Source organism: Borostomias antarcticus (assembly GCF_949987555.1).
Source record: "Borostomias antarcticus genome assembly, chromosome: 6".
In the NCBI taxonomy this organism is placed as follows: Eukaryota; Metazoa; Chordata; class Actinopteri; order Stomiiformes; family Stomiidae; genus Borostomias; species Borostomias antarcticus.
The window spans coordinates 27547599-27572598 of NC_140239.1; the positions used below are offsets into that span (position 1 = coordinate 27547599).

A 25000-nucleotide genomic window follows, 5' to 3' on the forward strand; every position below is an offset into this window, starting at 1 on the left:
AATCAGGTTAATGATGCTTTGCATTTATTTGGACAGAACACTCTGGATCACAAGGCTTTACATGGATAAAGCCGTTTAAAATACAATATTCTAATCTGGGAAACAGCCATACTCATTTATCAACCAGATGAAATCATTCTGAGATACAGTGGCAGCAAATCTAATGGAACTGTGTTTTTGGGGAAAGGGTGTTTTTTATTTTAAATCATTCCCATAAACGCTTCTCAGATACAGGTATGGTGCTAATGGTTCTAGACTAGAGCACATTATTCATCATGGGTTATGTGGCAAGATATCGAATTTCATTTTTGGTGGTACGGGCTAGTGTATTCTGTATATGTCGCGTACAGTATAAAGTCATGTTTTTCCTTCTGAGAAACTGGTCACATGTAAGAGAAGATAAAACAAAGGATTTTTTTTTCCATTTCCTGGTGTTACAGTACATTTGTTTTCTCTCAAAGCCACAATTGAGAGACAGGAAACCTGAGCAACAACAACCCCCCCCCCAAAAAAAATAAAACAGCATCAACCTGTAGTAAAGCAAAATTCTACTATTTCAATTATTGAAATCTCTAGCCATGTCCGTTTCATGTAAGTATATTATTGCCAAGCACACGAATGTAAAAGTGTGGTTTCATCAGTCTAGATGCAATCAGTCAGTCAGAGTGAAACGCTACACTGGGTTATTGCTCACACTACTGTACCTTTGGTACAGACGACTCTTCATCTGATATAACTACATGAAACAGATAGAGCACTTTGTGTGGGAGACATCAAACCTACAGTTAATTTAGAAGTCTGTTTATACCAGCAGAGTCTGGCTTTATTCCACTATAGCTGAGCTAAAAAGCTCCTGGGGAAGGTGGAGCTGGTTTCAATCAGTACAATAAGCAACTGTTCCTTTTGCGGTTTGAGGGTTACAAAGAGCTATGATTTATTCAACACGAGTGTGTTGGTATGGAAACATGGCAGCAGGAAACAACTTCTACAGAATGATAATGACATGATCATAATTAAATTATTCTAATTGGAATGTGTCCTTGAGATGTGGAACGAATGATGATACAGTATAAAGTAGGTATTATCGATATGGCCCTTTGTGTCAATACATATTGATTGAAAATTTCAGGGTAGATCAATTCTTATTTCATATCGTTCTATCAAACAAGCATATAAACCGAACGGAGAACACACTTCTGCAACGCAGAAAACCGACCTTGCCTCGGAGCGCCATAAACACAATTCACTGGCGATAACCGATGACAAATTTGTGTTCCACCGGCCAACTGCACACTTCACACAACATTTGTTAAAAAAATAGTGAATTAATTCCTCTCTTTCTTGTGTTTGTAAGAAACCATTTATTTCGTCTGACAAACATGTCTAGACAGGCCAAAATAACAATGTTCCAGTCTGGCTTTTGCATCTGGTGTGTATGGATCAAGTGTGTCCTTCCGCGGGAACAGTGATCAATAGGGACATTGGTTGGAGGCACACTTACTCCCAACCATATCCCCCGCCATCATCTGAAGGGCGTTCATGTTAGCATAGCAGCCTATAGAGTGAGCGTGGTGGATCGTTCTAGAATCCCGGGGTGCTTCCAGTGCTGACTGAGTTCCAGATCACCGATTAGGTTGTTACTGCATTATGTTCCCGGTCGGTTCTCTCCACGGTGACGTCACTCCTCACTGACTATCCATCAGAGTCACACGGTCACCCAGGGCTGGGGGTCGTACCGCACCCATGCGCTCCATCATGTCACCGTACCGGAAAGGGATGTGTACAGTAAAACCTTGTCAAGTCAGCAGGAGTAACGCTAGGATTAACCTGCAGTGTCTTGATACGGCCAGAGTAAGACTCTAGCCTAACACAACAGCAGACTGAGTGCTCAAGTGGTTTGAGGCAGGTGAACCAAGAAGGTGCTCTTTAGCAGGGAGTCATAATCGGAAAACAAAAAACTAAGGCAGCTCTTCTGGTACAAAATTAAAAAGCCTTTATTCTTGAGCTAGTTCATGATGAACATATAAAAATGCCTACATGTTTCGGCCAAGAGGCCTTCGTCAGGGCAGATCAAACAAACAGCTCCAGCTGCAGTCTTAAAACCCAAGACTCTAGCCTGTTGAACGACTCAATGGTCCAGCTGGACTGGGCCTACTGGTGGATGTAGTGGTTCATGTGGACTGGGCCTACTGGTGGATGTAGTGGTTCAGGTGGACTGGGCCTACTGGTGGATGTAGTGGTTCAGGTGGACTGGGCCTACTGGTGGATGTAGTGGTTCAGGTGGACTGGGCCTACTGGTGGATGTAGTGGTCCAGCTGGACTGTGCCTACTGGTGGATGTAGTGGTTCAGGTGGACTGGGCCTACTGGTGGATGTAGTGGTTCAGGTGGACTGGGCCTACTGGTGGATGTAGTGGTTCAGGTGGACTGGGCCTACTGGTGGATGTAGTGGTTCATGTGGACTGGGCCTACTGGTGGATGTAGTGGTTCAGGTGGACTGGGCCTACTGGTGGATGTAGTGGTCCAGCTGGACTGTGCCTACTGGTGGATGTAGTGGTTCAGGTGGACTGGGCCTACTGGTGGATGTAGTGGTTCAGGTGGACTGGGCCTACTGGTGGATGTAGTGGTTCAGGTGGACTGGGCCTACTGGTGGATGTAGTGGTTCAGCTGGACTGGGCCTACTGGTGGATGTAGTGGTTCAGGTGGACTGGGCCTACTGGTGGATGTAGTGGTTCAGGTGGACTGGGCCTACTGGTGGATGTAGTGGTTCATGTGGACTGGGCCTACTGGTGGATGTAGTGGTTCAGGTGGACTGGGCCTACTGGTGGATGTACTGTAGTGGTTCAGGTGGACTGGGCCTACTGGTGGATGTAGTGGTTCATGTGGACTGGGCCTACTGGTGGATGTAGTGGTTCAGGTGGACTGGGCCTACTGGTGGATGTAGTGGTTCAGGTGGACTGGGCCTACTGGTGGATGTAGTGGTTCAGGTGGACTGGTGCCTGATTGACTAGTACTGACATCTGGGCTTCCGTACAACTCCAGACACGTCCACACCACTAAACCGTATGTGTGTTTTAGCCAATGAAATTAATGAAAAAAACGCTAGAGTCAATACCACCAAAGAGTCAATACCACCAAAGTGGGTCCACTGAATACACGACTCTCCCTCCACTCTCCCCTCCTCCCCTCTCCCCTCCTCCCCTCTCCCCCTCTTCCACCCCTCATCCTTCTAGACATCCTGTTAATAAATCTAGAGAGGTTGAGGGGCCCCATCTCATCCAACCCTAACCCTCCTCCAGGCTCCGTCACAGCTGAGTGGGACAGATTCAAACCCCCTGAAGATGCTTCCACCCTGGCCGTCTCAGAAAACCCGCCGCCTGTGCAGATGTCTGCTTAGCCCTGGAACACACACACACACACACACACGCATGCACACACACACAGACACGCACGCACGCACGCACGCACACTGACAGTGGCCTTGGCGTGCTATGGCTTTTGATATGAGTGTATTCCCCTAAGCATGGACTGTTGTCCAGCTTGGGAGTGTGCTGTGGAGTGTGAGTGTGAGTGTGTGTGTGTGTGTCCTTGGTGTGACGCCTGAGACTATGGATTTAATCGAGCTGTGGGGGCATTTGGCCAGACTTTTAACTGATACATTTTTACTGAACTCCAACTCCATCCAACCTCCCTCCCTCCCTCTCTCCCTCCCTCTCTCTCTCTCTCTCTCTGTCTCTCTTTCTCCCTCTCTCTCTCTCTCCCTCCCTCCCTCTCTTTCTCTCTCTCCCTCCCTCCCTCTCTCTCTCTCTCTCTCTCTCTCTCTTTCTCCCTCTCTCTCTCTCTCTCCCTCCCTCCCTCTCTTTCTCTCTCTCTCTCCCTCCCTCCCTCTCTCTCCCTCCCTCCCTCCCTCCCTCCCTCTCTCTCTCTCTCTCTCTCTCTCTCTCTCTGGTGCACGAGAAGCAGGGTTATTTCATGGAAAGAGACAAACAAACTAACCGAATGAAAACAAACTTCACTTGAGCCACACTTTGCAGATCTTTGGATTATATTCCCATTTGAATGAGATCACCCCGACTGGTCTGACCCAGTGTTTCCTACTGCATGTATGACTGTGTTCAGTAGATGATTTCCTTCCATCTACAGTATGACTGTGTTCAGTAGATGATTTCCTTCCATCTACAGTATGACTGTGTTCAGTAGATGATCTCCTTCCATCTATGACTGTGTTCAGTAGATGATCTCCTTCCATCTATGACTGTGTTCAGTAGATGATTTCCTTCCATCTGCTAGACTTCCCCTCACACTCTAATCTAATGCTTCATCCCCATTGCTACCACTACCCTCTGGTTGGCGTTTTATGAATCGCAACAATTTCTGTCCATCCCTCACTGGGGCTGGTGCTCAAGGAGGGACAGGTTCCATTGGATTTCACGGATAATCGGAGGAACCAAAGTGGATTTTCGGCGCCGTGCTCCTGGTCCCGGAGGGTGACTAACTGAGCCTTTATACCTTTGGCAGCCGCCATGTCCAGATGGTGAGAATCTGGAGCGGCGCGAGGGATGGAGGGATGGGGGGATGGAGGGATGGGGAGAAGGAGGGATGAAGGGATGGGGAGCGATGGCACATAAGGCTGGACCTGCTGGGAAAAGCAGAAGGCCAGAGGGGATGATCTACCCGTTTCCCTGGGGAGAGACAGATATACGACGCACTGAGAAGGAGAGAAAAGAGAGAGGAAAGGGTAAGAAAAGAGAGAGAGGGAGAGAGAGAGAGAGAGAGAGAAAGGAGAGGAGAAAGACAGAGAGAGACAAAGAGACAGAGTGATTTAAGGGGTAGGTGGTGGGCAGAGAGAGACAAACGGAGATAGCCTGGCTTCACCAGACACAATTAGCAAAACCGCAAAGGGTCTGGAAATCCCACGTTTATTTTCGATTTCTAAGGGGCGTTATCAATGGTCGCAGACCAACATGCCTCTAGACGCAATTGGATAGACCTACAACCAATTAGTTGTCGTATCATCATATCAAGTGCAGTCATATCAAACCCGCCCCATATTAGATAAATGGTTGTGATTGGCCCGACCAATATCTGGTCGGGTGGAAATCAGTTTGAACGGGTGGATGTCCACACTGATCTGCGGAGTAAAACAGAATGTGAGCTCATGTGATCATGATGGCGACGCCAGGCTAAGGTGACAGGGAGATAGAGAGAACAATTTAAAGGGGTTGTTCAGAATTCTGGACATACAGCAGAGCCTCAATTACGACCATAATGTTGTTGATCGATGGAGAATATTTTCAGCTGATTCCATTCTGTCTCTCGTTCCGGTGTTAATACTAGCTCAATGCAGGAGAAACGGCTAGCATTCGAAGAAAACTCACTTCAGCACTCCACAGTGCACCTAGCATTCTAAGAAAACTCACTTGAACACTCCACAGTGCACCCAAATCTAATATAAAATAATATAATATATATAATATATAATATAATCAAATATAACGACAGCCTGTCGGGTGCTCACTTGAGTTTTTACGGCATCATTTTTCATCGTTGAACCAATTAGTTTGTTCTGACCTATATGGCTCTATGTGTAAATAGGGAGGCGGGGCGATACGTAACTAGCCGGCACTATTGTCTTCACACCAACAAGGAACAGAAGAGCGGACTATTCTCTTACTATCAACACAACAACACACAGTACTGTACTGTACGTAAAACCGACGTTGCACGTTAGTCATAGTTTGGTAAATTGAGACCAAATTATCTGTTGTCACAACAGGTGACGTTGTGACAACAGTCCTATACAGTATGTCACAGAAGCAATGGCGTTACATTGGTAGGACATGGCAACAAGATAAAACGCCATGATACCTGTTTTTGTGGAAACGGAGAAACATCACTACTGTGCATGCCCTAGTGACCTACAGGAAGTAAAACACAATCTATTTTCACAGGGGGCGGGGTTTTGTGCTCAACTAGCTTGAGAACATGGCCCAGCATAGAACCATGGAACATGTATTAATGGGTATGGTTAGGACCATGGAACTAACAGATTTGAATATCTGGATCCAGGCTACAAGGATGTCTCACAAGTGCACTACTACTGCTCGCTCGAACTCCTGCAAGTTCGCACCGTTTCATCGCGTGGAATAAAATGGTATAAGCAGGTGTTCGTTTTTAAGGCATTCATTTTTTTTCAGAAGTTAACATTAACACAATAGAAGCCCCAACAATTGAACTGGGCTACAGTAGCTAGCAAGATTAGTTACAATATATTTGTTTGTTGCCTTTGTTTAGTGTGGCAGTTTTGTGATGCAATTTCATGTTTGCAAGGTTGAAACGGGTAAATAATTGTACATTTTCCCTCATACACGAATCCAAAGTTCATGTTGCTTGCAGGTATATCATTTGATTTAAGTTTCCATTTTGTGAAAGTCCAAATACTTGGACTTAGCCACATCTGTGTTAATATCCAGATTTCCAGAGGGCGGTATATCAGAAGCTTGCTGAATTGACGCACAAGCTCAATGAGTTCATCCACAAGGTGCAGAGCCAGAGGGAGCTAGCGCAGTCTAACCCAGGGAGTCTGATGGGGTTGCACGGAGACCAATGCTGGATGCATTTTCTAACAAGTTGGTTATGTCGTTTGAACGATCTCATTCGAGCGAATTAGCTATCTCATTCGAACGACTTAGGCATCTTGTTCGAACGACTTGGCTATCTCGTTCCATGCATTCCGTTGGGTCCCATATACGTGGTCTGCGGTTTGTTCCTCGGCGCCACACTCGCATGCCGCACAGTAAGCCCCATCTGTGCATGGATGAGCAGAAGCGTCCGCCGGTCTGGGTAAGTCCATCCCGGGAGGGGAAGGACCGATGGGCAGGATGCGTCTGGAGGCAGTAGCGTTTCTAGCTTATATGCCACCCTGGGCGAACCCCCCCGCTACGGCCCCCCGGCCCGAGACGTGCAAATGTTAAAGTGACTAATCAGCAATGTAAATAAAGACACGCCGACCACGTGTCAGCAATGTTGTAGGAAGGTAGCTACAGCAATAAAGACGTCTAAAGACCACATCTCAGCCAAGTACGTCTACGGCTTCCTGCCGACGTTAACACAACATACTCGTTTTACATTGCGGCTAATGTTTTTAGCACGCAACTGCAGTGGCGACGGATCTCGGAGTCCCGTATTTCAGTGTATTCTACGTCATTTCGGAATGTGATGCGGATGATGTGACACTTACAGTATAGAGCCGTTGCTATGACGGTCCCCCAACCGGATTGTGTTAGTAGGGATTTCGGTTGAATTGCGCTAGCATTAGCATGCCGCTAACGAGAGACAGCATCGAGTCAGCTGAAAATGTTCTCCATCAATCAACAACATTATGGGTAAGTCCAAAATGATGTCCAAAATTCTCAATTACCCCTATAAGGGGTAGAGATACAGAGAGAAAAGGGAGGGAGAGAGAGAGAGTAACAGCGAGACAAATGAACCTTTAAGTAGGGGAGAGAGAGACAGAGAGAGAGAGAGAAACAGAGTGATAGAGAAAGATTTATTGGGGGGAGAGAGAAAAGGGAGAGAGAGAGAGGAGATAAACAGACTGATAGACAGAGAAGGATTTAAGGGGTATAGAGGAAGAGAGGAGAGAGAGAAAAAGAGAACGGAGAGAGAGAGAAATATGTAAGGGGTAGAGAGAGAGAGAGAGCGAGAGAGAGAGAAATATCAGGGGGGCAGTGGAGGATCAAGGTGACAAACGCTCCTCTGTCCCTGCAGTCTAGAATGGGCGGTCTAGAGGACAGAACCCATCGCCAGCTTCCTGTGGCTCAAAATCTTGGCCTTTCACAAACTACACACACACTCCACAGGAACCATGACACACACACACACACGCACACACACACAGGCTATTTCAGAGCTTTCCGCGAACACACCCGCCAATCTAAAAATAAATAGCTGCATGAGTAATAATAATGCATTATCCTGAGGGGCTGAGTGGCCCGTGAGCTGTCGTTGGTGATCTGGGCCTGTGAGTTCAATTCTGTGGAGACAGACATGGATCTTATAGAAAATGTCTCGTATTCAAATTGACAATCTGTGTATGCTGTCTCTTCCTCATCTATTCAATCAATTACCACCACACATGTACACACACGCACACACACACACGTGCACACACACACACACACACACACACACACACACGCACACACACACACACACACACACACACGTGCACACGCACACACACACACCATCTGACAGGCAGTTTTCCATTTTGCCATTTCCATTTTTCAAGATTGCCACTATCACCATCCCAAAAAAAACTACCCTAATTAAACTTTAACTACCATGCAGAGGATTGAAAATCCCTCCCCTAAACTTTAACTACCACACAGAGGATTGAAAAAACAGATTTTCCATCAGCGTCTCTACAGAGGGAACAGAACAGATGTGTGGTGAATGTTCTGGAACAAAATGGCTGCCATACTTCATTAAGGTGAGTGCCGCACAGAGGTAGCGAATGGCGAGGACCTGTGCAGAGCCCTTTGATGTATTCAAACATCAACTGCCACAGATCCAACTCAATACGATTATCTCCCTTAACTGACACAAAAATACATTACATTAAGTATCATATTTCAGATATACTGTACTGTAATGAACACTTCTGTTTACCTGTAACCGTGAAGGTGCACCTCCCGGCCCCGGCCTCGTTGATGACGTCGCAGGTGTACACCCCCCAGCCCTCGCGGTTGAGGCTGCGGACGGTGTACTCCGTCTCGTCCCGCTGTTCCAGGAAGTGGCCGGCGTGGAGCAGCCGGTTGCCCAGACGCCACTCGAAACGGAGCACGCGGGACGGGTGGGCCCGGAGCACCCGGCACGTCATGGCCACGGGGCGGCTCAGACCCTGGCGCAACTCCAGGGACACGGGCTCCACCGACGGGGGGTCTGGAGGGAGGGAGGGAGAGAGAGAGAGAGAGAGAGAGAGAGAGGGAGAGAAATAAAGAGAGGGAGAGGGAGAGAGAGAGAGAGAGGAAGAGAAATAAAGAGAGAGAGAGAAATAAAGAGAGAGTGGGAGGGAGAGAGAGGGAGGGAGAGAGAGAGAAATAAAGAGAGAGAGGGAGAGAGAGAGGGAGGGAGAGAGAGAAATAAAGAGAGAGAGGGAGGGAGAGAGAGAAATAAAGATAAATAAAGAGAGAAAGGGATGGAGAGAGACAGAGAGAAAGGGATGGAGAGAGACAGAGAGAAAGAGAGTGAGAAATAAAGAGAGAGAGGGAGAGAGAGAGAGAGAGAGAGAGAGAGAGGGAGGGACAGATAAAGAGAGAGAGAGAGAGGGAGGGAGGGACAGATAAAGAGAGAGAGAGAGAGGGAGGGAGGGAGAGAGATTTAGACTGTGCAAGGTCTGAGCGGGTGTCAGTTTACCAGTTAGAAAAAGAACGTCCTCAGCGATGCAATGTTGCAACACACAGCAAAACACAATAGAGACTGACTGCTCTTCAGATGACAGACAGCGGTGATGAAGGGGTCGAGCCTGGAGACAGGAAGGACCTGGACGGACAAGAAACGCCTCAGCTCACACAAAGAACGGTCTTCGAGCGGGGTCGAGTGAAAAAGAAAAGAATTTGTAGAAATAAACAGAACGTGATTATCATTTGGAAGGGTCGACACACATCAGTGATAGAGCTGAGCGGTGAAGAATGAAAACAGCCCGGCGTGATGAATACACGGCGCCGGCCGATCGATTGGCTGAAATAGAACCGCGAGAAGCTAGATAATCCGTCACTCGACTGGGGAGAGCGGGCCCGTGGACGATCCGAATCTAGAGATCTCAGGAACGGAGAACGGATAAGAGAACGCCTGAGAACCGTGCGAGGGCCGGGGTTCTTCATCAGTGCCGACGACCCCGTTTGTGAATGATCACCCGGTCGTCAACGGGAGATGGAGGTCAGCGGCTGACACGCCGCCGGCACCCCCTGTCCGGAGCTAGGAGGTGGGGTGCATTTGTGTGTGTGGTAGTGTGTGTGTGTGTGTCTGCGTGTGCGAGAGAGCGAGAGACAGAGAAAAAGAGAGAGCATGTGTGTGTGGCTGAGAATATGTATCGGGTGTACTACTGGGGTGTACTACTGGGACGACACGTAGCTCAAGAGGTAGAGCGGCCGGCTGGGGATCGCGAGGTCCCCGGTTCGATCCCAGCTCCCGGCAGTGTGCCGAAGTGTCCTCGAGCAAAACACTGAATCCCAAAATCTCTCACGTGCGGCACGGTGGCGCAGTTCCTAGCACTGTCGCCTCACAGCGAGAAGGTCTCCGGGCCTTTCTGTGCGGAGTTAGCATGTTCTCCCCGTGTTCGCAAGGGTTTCCCCCCAAAGAAGCCAATACGAAAAACATGCAGAAGAACAAATTGCTATCTGTCCCTGATGAAGACGGACAGGAGCGCTTGGTTTGTGCCCTGCACGCTCCCGGCTGCCCTTGGGGGAAGGATGACGAGATGGGTTAAGCACAGAGAAGATTTCATCAGTTGTGTGTGTGTGTGTGTTGCAAAGTGTCGGCCATTTCACGTGGTTTAAACAGAGTGGGCTGTGTGATGAATGAAGATTCTTCTCACTGTATCCATTCTAATCAACGGGAGACTGTTGTGCCTTTCTCCTTTTCTGGGTTGTTAGTTGCAGATGCTGGAGTCTCAATTAAGATGAAGCAGCAGAAGTGGAGAGGGACTCGCACACCACAAAACACTTTAAGGAAGACTCTGTGGACCGAGACTACAGAATATGCGCATCTTTAATATAAAATGCTCAACATAGTGAAAAATCGCTCAAGTGCAAAAAAGAAAAATGTGGTGGACAAACATTTTCACCATGTCGAGCAATTTCATATTAAAGATACGTCTATTTTGTAGTCTCGGTCTGAGGAGTCTTCCTCAACGTGTTTTGTGGAGCGCGAGTCACCCTCCACTTCTGCTCCTTCTTCTTACTGAACACACACATTATAATTATAATTATATCTATATCAAGGGTAAGCGTTGATATAGGGAGAGAGAGGATAGTGTATGTGTATGTGTGTGTGTGTGTGTGTGAGAGAGAGAGAGAGAGAGAGAGAGATAGGGAGAAAGAGAGAGAAAACAAGGAAGGGAGACAAAAAGAGAGGCTGACATCCCTGAAAGCCTGCTGGCCATCAATCACTACAGACACATTGTCATCCTCAAGAGTTGACTACAGGACCAGGTAAACAGCAGATATATCTGCTAGCCCCCTCTCTCTCTTTCTGCCTCTCTCTCTCTCTCTCTGTCTCTCTCTCTCTCTCTGTCCCCCTCTCTCTCTTTCTGCCTCTCTCTCTCTGCAAGACAGCTTGCGGTTATGATTATCTCTCTCTTTCTGCCTCTCTCTCTCTCGCTGTCTCTCTCTCTGTCCCCCTCTGTCTCTTTCTCTCTCTTTCTTCTCTCTCTCTCTGTCTCTCTTTTTGCCTCTCTCTCTCTCCCTGTCTCTCTCTCTGTCCCCTTCTCTCTCTTTCTCTCTCTCTCTCTCTGCCCCCCCCTCTCTCTTTTTGCCTCTCTCTCTCTGTGAGAGAGCTGGCGGTTCTGAATACGCTCGCCTGGCGATCTGATGTTGACACTCATACAGATTACAGATGCTTGACCGAAGTCACAGCGGGGTTCTGAGACGTCGGCCTGCGCTGAGGGGGAGGGGGGGTGGGGGGGGGGGGGGCAATAACACACAAGCCGCTTAATTGCCCGGAAACAGCACGCGGCACGCCAGAGCGCGTCAGAGGCTGTGAGGCTGTACGCGCCGGACTGCGTGAGCGCTCGGGGGGGGGCGGGTTCCGGATGCGGCACGGAGAGATGAATGCCAGAGCGGTTCGCCGTAAGGCCCTCCGGGCGCCGATCCTCGGCTCGCAGCGAAGCGCGGCTCTGATGAGCGAACGTTCGCGGTGAATTAAAACGCTGTGGGACGTCTCGCCGGCGGGGGGGGCGGGGCGCCGGGCGGCGAGAATAACCTCGCCCAGAGCTCTGCTCCGGAGAGAAACGTCAACGCCAGATGTGAGACGTGTTCCTTTATATCGCGGCTGAGAGAAGCGAGGTGTCTCCTTTTAACACGGCGGAAAGCAGCTCGTGGCGGTCCTACGGAGGGGGTCCTCGGGTCCTACATTAACACCGTAGCGCCGTGTACTTCTGGCGAGCGCTGCCCGCTCAGCGGCCTGAATTAATTTCCATTTGCACTGAAGACAAAGATCGGGTAGGGAGGGTCTTACGCAACGTCAGAGGGGGGGCGGGGTCCTTTAAACAAGGACACGTGCCTCCGTCTTGGCCCCCTGCTCCTTACTCAGCTCCCTCCCTCCCTCCCTCCCTCCCTCCCTCCCTCCCTGACAGGGCGGAGGCCTGTGAGCGCTGGTCCCTGAGCACGCCGCTGTGTGTTCAGGGCAGCGGGGAGCGGAGACCGGGGCGCGCGCTTGTCGTAAGCCGCGGGTTCGGGGGAACAACCTCTGGCACTGGGACACAATCCATCACCGGTCACCAGGGGATTACTGTGACTGTGCGGTGACAGTAATGTGGAGGAAAACAAGGCGGAGGGGCAAAGATCCCCTCCCCCGTGACCCCGTGACCCCCCCTCTGGCTCCCACAGTCTGCGACAGGGGAGTGAAGACATGGAGACGTCTTGGAAATGTCTCAGAACGTTGTGTCAGCTGTGGTCACTGGGAATAGTTAGCAAACACACACACACACACGCACACACACATACACACACACATGCGCGCACACACACACGCACAGTAAGCTGCTGGAGTATGTGGGTGTATCCATGCGCTATGTTGTCAGACAGTCCATTCCATCATCTGGTGGATGTCAAGGTTCAGCCTCTCCCTCCCTTGCTACTTCTCTCCCTCCCTTCCTCCTTCCCCCTCCCTCCATCTCTCCCTCCTTCCCTCCCTCCACCTCTCCCTCCTTCCCTCCCTCCATCTCTCCCTCCTTCCCTCCCTCCATCTCTCCCTCCTTCCCTCCCTCCCTCCTTCCACCTCTCCCTCCTTCCCTCCTTCCTTCCCTCCCTCCCTCCACCTCTCCCTCCCTCCCTCCTTCCCTCCCTCCCTCCACCTCTCCCTCCCTCCCTCCTTCCCTCCCTCCACCTCTCCCTCCCTCCCTCCCTCCTTCCTTCCCTCCCTCCCTCCACCTCTCCCTCCCTCCCTCCTTCCCTCCTTCCTTCCCTCCCTCCCTCCCTCCCTCCCTCCCTCCCTCCCTCCTTCCTTCCTTCCTTCCCTCCCTCCCTCCCTCCCTCCCTCCCTCCCTCCCTCCCTCCCTCCCTCCCTCCCTCCCTCCCTCCCTCCCTCCCTCCATCTCTCCCTCCCTCCCTGCATCCCTCCCTCCCTCCTTCCTTCCTTCCCTCCCTCCCTCCCTCCCTCCCTCCCTCCCTCCCTCCCTCCCTCCCTCCCTCCCTCCATCTCTCCTTCCCTCCCTCCCTCCCTGCGTCCCTCCCAGCCAATGGGCGTTCCCCTTAGTGGATCAGTAATCTGCTGGTGTGAAATGTGAGCTCCTCTCCTCCTCGGCAAAACGCAGACTTATATGTTCTGTGCCCAGTGTTCCGCCCACAGATTTATATGTTCTATACCTCAGCGTTCCGGCCAGCGAGCCACGCGCCTCAGGCATGTTTCTGACAACACTACGTTTCCCAGAGTCCTCAGCGGCGAGGGGAGCCGCCACGTCTCTGAAGCAAAGGGAGCTAAACCACCCCTGTGTTAGACTCACCTTTAAAACATAACATGCTGATAACATTTTGTTAAGGGGGAAATCATATTCATTAGGTAGGCAAACTGAAGGAATACTAAATTGATAAGCTCGATTCAACTATCATAATGAGTCCCTGTGTTGAATAATGCAGGCTAGCGTCGCTTCGCATCAACAACCGCCCCCCCCGAGCACGGAGACCTGCGAGTATAAAGCCCTGAACTTCAGCAGCATCAGCATTAGCATAATGTTATTAAACTTTTAAGGATAATTTATGAATTAAAAAGTATACAATTAATGCTAATCAATGTGCATTCTTGTGAACCGGCAGCGGCGCTCAAATGGGTTCACCTCAGTCATTGACTGGGCTATAAATTACTTGGCGGAGGCTTGTTTACAAGCGAGACATTGGCTGACCTTTGTGCACGCCCACACGACGCGGCTGATCGATTCTAGATTGTTCCGTGAAAACGCCGCCGTTAAAAACGTCTGCCCCAAAACGTTCGCGTCGAAGCCCCTTGCCGTGACGCAGGGAGATTAATTTTCTGATGTTGGTTCACGAGGGCCACGTGTGATAATGTGATTCACATTAGACCGGGGTCCCCCGAGGGGGGCCAGGAACTCGGGCTTTATTGGACGAGGGGGAAATTAATTAAAAACAATAACTGAGTAATTCCATCCGTTATTGCTCGTCTTTTCCAGACGGCTCTCGCCCGGGCTCTGGGCGAGAAGCACGCCGCCGCTCCGCCGAGAGAGACCGTGGAAGAGTAGCCGGGGTAAAACGAGCGCTAACAGCTGGGCGGGGGATCAGAGGGCGACGGGAGAAGCGGATTGGTTGAATGGGGTCGGGCCGGCTGCAATCAGGCCTGACAGACAGGCGAGAGGCGGGCCCAGGCGGCGGGCGAGCTCTCTATTCTTCCTTCTCTCTCTTTATTTCACCCCCTCCCTTTTCTTCCACTCACTGTTTTCTCAGATGTCTCTAAGGGTATTAGGGCTTCCCAGCTGGGGATTTGGCCCCTCTGTGTTGCCATGGAATATTTCCCTGGGCGGACGCCTTCCAATCCCCCCCCCCCCCCCCTCCTGGCTTGGCCGGCACCAGCCGACAGATGCAGGTTTTTACATATCAAAGCTGTCGACTCGCTGAAGCCATTCCTGCATGCCTCCTAATGCTCAGCGCTGCGTCGGAGCGCCGCGCCTCGGCCCCCTTGATCGAGTTACTAAACGCGGCTTTGCACATGGCTCGCCACCAAAGGCTGTGCGGCTCACGCTGGGGCCTCGAGATGCGGGCGAGGAAAGCGCCTCGGAGGGGCTTGGCTCACGCCGCGCGGAGGTAGACCGGCCAATGAAAGACACGGAGGGGGGGGGGGGGGAGAGAGAGAGGGGCAGAGAGAGACAGAGAGAAAAAAAGAAAATCAAGTGAGCAGACCGCAAAAAAAAAGAAAAGCGCCCTCAATCAGAACTCCCGCGCATACAAAAAAAAACAGCACATCCATCTTGGCTCCTACAGCAAGATATTATCCAGCTACAGCAAATATGGCACCGGAAAAAAATAAAACCGGAGCCAAACAGTGTCGGGGGCATGTCAGGACGCAATATTTCAAGGTGCAAAAGGTGATTGTCGGTACCATTAGCACCGCACACTGCTGCAGAGTTAAAACCTGAAGCACGACTTTCTCCCTTTTGACTTTTGCCATCATTTTAAATCCGCTTTCTCTCCACACCTGAGCGGTATCGTGACGGAGCGTTTGCCACCTGGCCTCAGTGCACTGCTTCGCTGCGACCTTGCTTTCATGTGTTTTGGAATATGGACCTGGCAAATGATTTAAGAGATGAGAAGAGAGGTTCTCTGCTAATGCCAAAAGTGAAGTGAGACTCAAACTTACATGTATGATGAGTGGAAGTAGGATTGTGTGTGTGTGTGTGTGGGTGTGGGTGTGTGTGTGTGTGTGTGTGTGTGTGTGTGTGTGTGTGTGCGTGCGCTCACGCACATCTGTGTTTCAGAGAAGAATAGGTCCTTATCTTTGGTGGTGCTTATCTTTCCCTCCTAGACTTTTGTCACAGGAAAATAGTGTTTATCTGAATGCATACACAGGGTTTTTCCTGCATAGAGGATTTTTTGGTGCCCCCCAAAGAGATTTTAGCCAGAGCCAAGGAAAATCACCCAAATGATTTTCAAATTGAGAATAAAAATAGCAATTCAAATCCTCTCCAAATGTGTTTGATAGCTGGTTTCAAGTGCAGCCCATCCCTCTTTCTTGCATTGTCCATGGTTTGGACCACTAGTAATCAAGATAATTAAGACAGGTTATCAGTATCTTAAACATTTTGTCTTCATATCCATTTTGTGTCATGTCAGGAGATTGAGAAAAGTGAGCTCAGTCAGAAAAACACCAAAGAATATAGGCTTATATATACGCTAGGCTACTCGGCATAAAGCAAAGGTTTACCAAAAAATGGGTGCACATCATCCCCCAAAGACCCATTCTGAGCCAAGAAAAATCCTGATACAGTACACTAGTTTTTAACAACACTGCAGTGAGGAAGGTTTTCCAAGCGTGACAAGTTGTCACTCAAAGGTTTCTCAGAAAAGTAGTGTTCAGTCAGTACCGTTTTATACTCTAAATGGGATACACCCCTTAAACATCCATTAGTCAATGTAATATTGTAGTACTATATAAATCTCATCACCGAACAGTTTGAAGAGTCGGGGTTAACCCTTCTCCCATTTATTGCTTTTATCCATCCCAGGATGAAGTGATCGTTCAATGTCCAATGTCCTGACGTCAGGACAGCAGAGTCGCTGCCCATCTTTCATCGCAGGCTCAAAACTCATCTCTTCAAGAAGTACTACCACGATCCTCCCTCTTCAGCACCTATTGTATTTTAGATTGCTATTCTTGCACTTTGCCCTCAGCACTAGATTATGCTCTTAGTCACTTGTTTTAGAAAGGAGATGCACTTGTAAGTTCCAGCAAGTAGTAGTCAATTGGCTTTTCCTACATTAAATGCAATTATTGTTAGTCACTTTGGATCAAAGTATCTGCTAAATGACTGAAATGTACTGTAATGTAATCAACATTCAAACCCAAATATGTTTTGCTGTGTCTGCTATGTTTGGGCTTTGCTAGTAATCAACTTCCAAGACATCTCGGCATCTCTTGTCTGCTACCACCGTTATTCTCACAGCCCTATCACAGAACACTAGATCCTCTATTTGTGTCTTCTGGATCTACAGGTGTGTCGCCTCCATCAGTGCGTCGTCAACCTCCATCACACCTCACAGTTGACCCTGGTCCGTCTCCATAGTGACGGGAGAGCGCACAACTGCAACGCTAACAACAACAACAGCGTGTGATGCTGGCTGACTCGCTGCTCGGCTTCAGGTCAGCAGTGAAAACTCCTGCCAGAGTTCTCCCAGGAGAATAGACCCCTGCCGTCTGCCCAGGTTGTTCAAAGGTAGTAAAGGTAGTAAAGGGGGGGAAGAGGGGTGTGTGTGGGGGAAGGGGGGTGTGTGTGGGGGAAGGGGGGTGTGTGTGGGGGAAGGGGGGTGTGTGTGGGGGAAGGGGGTGTGTGTGTGGGGGAAGGGGTGTGTGTGTGTGGGGGAAGGGGGTGTGTGTGTGTGTGGGAAGGGGGGGTGTGTGTGTGGGGGGGAAGGGCGGGGGGTGTGGGGGAAGGGGTGTGTGTGTGGGGGAAGGGGGGTGTGTGTTGGGGAAGGGGTGTGTGTGTGTGGGGGAAGGGGGTGTATGTGTGTGTGGGAAGGGGGGTTGTGTGTGTGTAGGGGAAGGTGTGTGTGTGTGGGGGAACAGCCAGGGGCGACGCATGCACTTGGCATACAAGGTAATTGCCGAATTGCCGAATCTCCACTAGCGCCCCCCCGCTCAACAAATCTTCCGACAATCGGAATTGTCCGCTAGCCCCCCCACTCGTTATTTTGCCTAGGGCGGCCAATCGCCTTCTGCCAGGCCTGGGAAGGGGGGGGGGTGTATTTTACTGTCTGGTTTCATTCTTTTGGGCTCTGGGAGGTGACGGGCCGTCAGGAATATTTTTCAGTGAGGACTATGTACTAATGATGTCCCGATTAAGTGCAGGTTTAGACAGAGACCTGCAGCCACTACTGTAGGCGTACAGGAATGTGGTTCTTAGTGTTCAGTCAACATCCGGCTACTGATGCAGCACGCCATTTGAGTTGATGGTCTACGGCATGCTGTGTTCATCATTTAATAACATGGAGAAGCTGACATTTAATTCAGAGAAGAACGGTACAATTTGCTTCATCTTAGGCGTAGTGTAAGTAATGTTTCATGGTGAAAATTATTCTTACATAACAGCTCAGAACATTTTGTTTAGATGTAGTATATGGTGTTATTAGTTCGCACTATGTAGTACATAGTGTTATTACAGTAGTTTGTAGAATGTCTAATATGGTGTTATTAGTTCGCACTATGTAGTATATGATGTTATTAGTTTGCAGTATGTAGTACAGTATATGGTGTTATTAGTTTGCAGTATGTAGTTGTTATTAGTTTGTAGTATGTAGTATATGGTGTTATTAGTTTGTAGTATGTAGCATATGGTGTTATTAGTTTGCAGTATGTAGTTGTTATTAGTTTGTAGTATGTAGTATATGGTGTTATTAGTTTGTAGTATGTAGTATATGGTGTTATTAGTTTGTAGTATGTAGTATATGGTGTTATTAGTTTGCAGTATGTAGTTGTTATTAGTTTGTAGTATGTAGTACATGGTGTTATTAGTTTGTAGTATGTAGTACATGGTGTTATTAGTTTGTAGTATCTGAGGATGATAGCTATTTAACATCTTTTTTTCATCTACTACAAGGAATAAAACACCAAATCATATTAGTATTTTTCATCTCTGCTGTATCCATATTTTTTCTGATAAAGGCAGCAGCATGGCACCATCTGCGCAGGCCGGCGAGTCTAACGGATATTTCTATTAACGCGATTGATTGCGGAAAGCTGCTAAAAAGCTTCTGGACAGGCTCTGAGTTAGTGCCTTCTCCTTATCCTGTTTGCTTTTTTCCAGATCTAATTGTTCCGTCCAGAGACAAATGATACATGCAATGAGGCCGGCCTCGCTGTGAGGCAGAGCGCTGTGACCTATTGCTGCTGGTGGGACGAAATTGCTCTCTGCTGAGGGGGAACAGACGGACACAGGAGGGAAAATTACTGAACCCGTTCACCTCACACTCTGAACAAACTGAGGCAGCAGGCGAGAGTGCCTGTGTGTGTGTGTGTGTGTGGGGGGGGGGGGGCGGGGCTTTTCAAGTACTGAGCATATTATGTGATTGGCCACTACATCTTAAATGGAGACAGTTCTCTTTGTAATGTGGCTTATGCTACAGCAAGTCTGCCATTAATAATAATTATCTCCGTCACTGATGATTTCAGCTTGTGTTACATCACGACGCACTGGCCTGAAAGTTCCGCCGCAAACTAAAGACACAACGAGGTGACTGCGCATGCTCCTAGTGTTCATTACGTCAAACGACAGAACGTAACACTCTTTGAATGCGCTTCCACATAATTCCAAGGTGAGAGGGAATGCAATATCTAACCCTCTTACCGTCTAATTGTTTTTTGGTGTCACCTGTCTTGTTTCTTGTTGTAATTAAATTCAGCTGTGCCTACTCGGCTTCTCTCCTCAATGATGTTTTAACCCGTGAGCAATCAGTTGTGCCACCACATCGGGTTTGCTTTAATCATGGCTATGTGCTGTCATCACAATGAGTTCAGTAAATTCAGCACAGTTAGTCTTCAAAGCACATGGGAACTTCTTTCATTTTACTGAGCACAGTCATTAATAGCTTAGCATAAATGTGATGACCATACCAAAGAGAACACCACAGTGCCGATGGGAAATATGCCTCCTCTGCAGAAACTTCATATCAGTGTGTTGTCTTCCTCATATGTTTGTTGTTAAGTGCTTCTATGGGCCTTTATGAACGGTGAATCTCATCCTGCTGTGGGGGTTCAGTACAGGTGTACAGGTGTTCAGTACAGGTGTACAGGTGTTCAGTACAGGTGTAGAGCAGCGGTGGCTGAGCAAAAAGAGGGCAACATTTCACGGGGAAATGACATCCAAACGCCCCATCTTGAGTTCGGCGGGCCAGTGAGGACTCTTTCCAATTATAGGGATAGAAATACAGTACGGGGCCATTGATGGGGGGGAGGCGCCGCTAAACTAACCAATTAGCCGCGCCGTGTGGAAAACACAATGGTCCCGGAGCTGTGGAGCTGTGGAGAACTGGAAAGTCCCAGTAACAATGGGCCAATCCGGATTTATAGCTCATGGAATCAAGCCGACCCTCGCTAAGTTTCCCATTTCCTATAATCACTTGCCAGGGAACTGAAGGCATTGCCACGCATGGATTGCTTTCTCATTCCTTTTTTTCCCCTTCCCGTAAAACCTCCAACTCTTGAATGAGTGACACTACTTTGTATCACCCGGGGGGTGCTTTGATTTGAAATATTCCCTTCAAATCAACATAAATGAATAGGGAATGGGTACTAGCAGGAATAAATTAGCCGGGCTGCTAATTAGTCGTTAAGCCATCTCCGAATGTCACATCTGAAGGAGGGGAAGTGGCGTTTGCAGATGGAGATGGAGAGGCGGGGGTCCGAGGCCTGGGTGCCCCCCCGCTCCGGCGCTGCGCTCCTCAACCGCACAACCAGGCACTGATCGCCGGCTCTCGCTGCAGGAGCGTGACTCTGCGCCTCTGTTAGCTGAGCTATCTCATGGCTAAGCTCTCCTGGTGTGTGAGCCGGGCAAGGGGGAGGAAGGGTGATATGTGTATATGTGTGTGTGTGTTTGTGTGTGTATCTGTGTGTGTGTGTGTGTCCTCCAGACCTAACCGGTGCCATCAGAAGATAGAGCTAATTTTAAACTCTCCCCTTCAAAGGGGAATTGGATGGGTGTGTGGAGGGAGAGAGATAGGGAGTGATCCAGGTGAGGTGCGGTAGCCTGATAATGTATCGCTCAAACACGCACGCACGCACGCACACACACACACACACACACACACACACACACACAGACACACACACACACACACACACCGGTGCACAGAGGCATGCCTAGTCAGTACACCCAATCGTGCAAATGTACTGTACAAACACACACACACACACACACACACGCACACACCACAGCGCCTCCTGTACTCACACTGCACGATCAGCTCCACCAGGGCCTCGCGGGGTTTGACGTTGAAGCCGTTGTACTGGCTGGTCTGGCAGCGGTAGGATCCCGTCATCTCGCGCGACACGTTGACGATCCGCAGCACGCCGTCGTAGCTCTCCGTCTGCGCGGCGCCGTCCGGCATGGGCACCTCCTTGTCGGCCCGCGACCACAGGATGATGGGCTTGGGCTTCCCTGAAACAAGGCACTCCAGCTCCACGGTCTCTCCCTCCCGCACCACCAGCGGGGACTTCCCCCGGGGTACGGTCAAGTTGGGAGGAACTAAGAAAGAGAAAAAAAGAGGAGGGACTGATACGGGGCTCTAGAAAGTCGCCGGGCGGGGTAGCGGGGGGCGGAGGAGGAGGGGGAGGGGGGGGCGGAGCGGAGGGGGGGCGGTAAGCGAATGAGCGTCCGTGGTCGCGATGGAAATGGGAGTTTTAAACAGTGTTGGCGGGCCCGCGCTGGGGCGAACACTTCCTGGTTATGGAGCGAGGGTCATGCGGCCACGCCCAGAGCGGCGGCGGCGGGAACGGTAAAAACGCGTCAGCAGGCGATGGCCGACGACGGACAGTGCAATGGAGGGCCCACACACACACACGGACTTGACCGGCAGGCCAATCAATGAGGGTGATCAATGGGAGGAGTCTGCTTTGACAGCCGGAGCGCCACACACACCTTTCTCTTTGAACCACGACAAGACGCATGCAGGCAAGCGGTCAAAAAAGGATATAGTGCGTCAGTCCTCATCGTCGCCATCTTTTTGACAAGCCCCCACCCCCCTTTTCTCATTCTACCCAGCAAACACGCAACGTCAGGGAGACGTTCAGATCATGTCTTAATAACGTCCGTCGGTCCAGAACCCCATTTGTACGTCTGCTGGACCCCTCAATATTCAAACGTCTGGCTTGGACCCCTCTAAGACGTCTGTGGACGTGCAAAACGGGTTCAATATCTGAACGTAAAAAAAACAAAAACATTCTGGCTCCTAATTGGATGTCTTTGGACGTCCGAAAAAGTCAAAAAAGACATCTAAAATACATCTTTTAGACGTGTCTTTGCTCAGTGGGTACAGCCCCTGATGAAAGGTGTCGACACAAATCTCCATGACCTTAACAACGTCGTCAACACGATGCAGACTAACGCATAAGGAACGCTGGGGTTGCAGTCCTACACCCCCGGGCGTCCCCTCTGAGGATTGTGATGGATGGCGTTCTACCCAGGATCACAAAACAAATGCTCAGCCCTGGACATTTCTTGGCAATGGTTTCCACGTTTGCAACGCCAGCACAATAGCGAATGTTGCATTATGAAGGTAGTGCAGTGTACATTTCTGCTCATCACTGTGTGTGTGTGTGTGTGTGTGTGTGTGTGTGTGTGTGTGTGTGTGTGTGTTTGTCTGTCTTTATGAGGAGAAACTGGCAGGCTGGAATAAACATCACCAATGTGAGTTCAAATCTAGTTGACTGGCAACACACAATGTGTTTAATTAGCAACCTGGCAATAAACACTGGCTGTGTGTGTGTGTTTGTGTGTGTGTGTGTGTGTGTGGGTGGGTGTCTGCGCATGTGTGTGTGTGGTGTGTCTGTGCGTGTGCGTACTGTACATGAGCAAACTGCAAACCATGAGTTCAGTTCAGTCCAAAATAGCATGGCAATAACACCCAACATCTAGGCATCCAGCAATGTTGATATTGATGGCAGTCAATTGAAACGATGTTGAAACTTCACCCAATCAACTCAAGCCATATTGGACTCTTATCCAATAAGCTTCTGCGATGATGAAATCACAGGCAATAACCCAGAAAGACTAAAACCATGCTCCTTCTGACCCCATTCTCTCCATTTCATGTTTGGCCTTCTAAAGATGGAGACCAACAATAGATTCATTATGCCTTGTTCTATTTTGTGGAGCTCCGCCCCACATGGCGAGCTCCTATTGTGAAACCTGTCCAGCAAGAAAAAAAAACAAAAACATGCACCTGTGTCCAATTAGGTCCGGTGCATCACTATACGGCGGCTTCACCTGCACAACTGCTCCTAGAAACTTTCAGCTCGCTGTCTTTTTTTTTTTTTTTTTAAAGATATTTTTTAGGGCTTTTCAGCTTTAATGGTATAGGACAGTGTAGAGAGACAGGAAATGTGGGAGAGAGAGAGAGGGGAGGACATGCGGCACAGGACCCGAGCCGGGAATCGAAACCGGGTCCGCCGCACGAAGAACTAGCCTTCATATGGTGCGCGCCTTACCCGGTGAGCTACCGGGGCGCCCCCAGCTCGCTGTCTTTACAGACATGTCTCTGGACCAGGCATTCCCAAACTGTGAGGCGGGCCTCCCCTGGGGGGCCCCAAAGAAATTCAGGGGAGGAGTGGAGGGATGGTTAGAAAAAAAAAAAGGAAAAACATGTTTTTTATTTTAGAATTTTCTATGGTTTTTATGATTGAAATGTAATTTTAAAGGTCAGAAAATCGAAATAAATAATGGGAGAGATGTATACTAAATTTGTGGATAGTGCAGAGAGAGCCTCCCCCCGCAGGCATGAATGTACTGTGCGAAAACATCATAACGTTAACTAGCAACAGGTGCCACCGAGCTAACTTAGCTGTGTAACGTTATGGGCTAGATAACGCTGCTTTGCAAAATGGACAAATTTGGGGGGTTGTTTTCAGAGGGGAGGCCCACATTGATGGAGTTTGGGAACCCATGCTCTAGAGGGCTGGGGCGGTAGGTGTCTGTCCCACTGTCCCGGGCCGTAGGTAAATGGTACTGTAAATGGACTGCACTTATATAGCGCTTTTCCATCTCAAAGCGCTTTACAATGGCCTCTCATTCACCCATTCACACACACATTCCACTCATAGAAGTTTGCTGGATCGTCTCGTTGAGAGGGGTCAGGGAAGAATTTTTACAGCTCACTTTTCTGGCCCCTGGGTGATTACTGTTTTTTTTTATTCCCTCTGGAATATGTAGGGGTGGGACCCATGCCCACCTCCCTTGTTCTCTGTAAAACGCATTGTTACCTCTGTGTATGAAATGCCCTTTACTAATAAAGCTTTGATTTGATTTGATTTGATTAGAACTAGAAATACAATATGTAACCGTTGTTTTGCCTGACTGGTCTGTTGTCCCCTTCATGGGGTGACTCTGGCTCAGGAGGTTGAGCGGGTCGTCCGACGATCATAGGGTCGGCGGTTCGAATCCCGGCTCCTCCTGTCCACATGTTGAAGTGTCCTTGGGCGAGACACTGAACCCCGAATCGCTCCCAGTGCGCATGCTAGCGCCTTGCATGGCGCCGGCGTGCGGATGTGTGTGTGAATAGGTGATAGGCTATTGTAGAGCGCTGTGGATACAAGCTGCTTTATGAGTGCAGTCCATTTACCGTCACCCATAGAAACGACAGAAAGGTGAGGAGCCGGCTCGCATCGGGGAGTTGACCTTGAGATGAAGCACATACTGCAGAAAGCAATATATCAACCGGCGCCAGAACAGGACATGCGGTATGTGAGCTCGACTCACAACACAACAGTCCTCTTTCTCAGTCTAGTCCGTCACCTCCCATCATCCTCTAGCCTTCAGATGCCCCTTCTTTGCATCGGGAGTGCTGAGGTGAGCTATCTAATTAATACCATCATAGTACAGGGCGCCGTTGAACGGACATTTAGTCCTAATAGCCAGCGGGGGAGAGTCCATTAAGCCATTATGGAGGCATGTTCATCAGGAGCTAAGCAGCTAATCAGCAGTTAATTCCCGAAATGTACATCGACGCCTAGGAGGCCCGGAGAAGGACCGCCGGGGGACATTAAACGGCCATTAATAGGGCGCACGCTGAAAGAAGCGGTCATCTCCTCACAGCACCTGCAGCACTAAGAACCCACCGGAGACGAACGGAAACATAATAACAACACCGTCCAAATAAATAAATGTATTTTCTTTCTTTTTTTTTGCCTCTGACGAATGTTTGCAATATGCCGCCATACCTCAACCTTCACAGCGCGTAGTCCCATTAACTTGTGAATAGGCGGTGTTGTGGCAGACTTGGAGGCAGGCGGGGGAAGGAGGGGCCGGCCGGCGGCGAGGACATTAGTGAAAGGATGTGAGGCATATTC

The 25000-nt window shown here is 49.5% G+C and overlaps 1 protein-coding gene across 1 annotated transcript in view; it reads right to left on the reverse strand.

The window, feature by feature from the left end:
* LOC311310406 (MAM domain-containing glycosylphosphatidylinositol anchor protein 2) overlaps positions 1-25000 on the reverse strand; it is a gene marked incomplete at both ends in the record, with an annotated part of 184099 nt that overhangs the window by 42666 nt on the left and 116433 nt on the right. Inside the window, 2 exons of the mRNA XM_084439894.1 lie at positions 8672-8944; positions 20889-21182. Coding sequence (XP_084296020.1) covers positions 8672-8944; positions 20889-21182 — 567 coding nt within the window. The remainder of the gene's footprint in view (positions 1-8671; positions 8945-20888; positions 21183-25000) is intronic.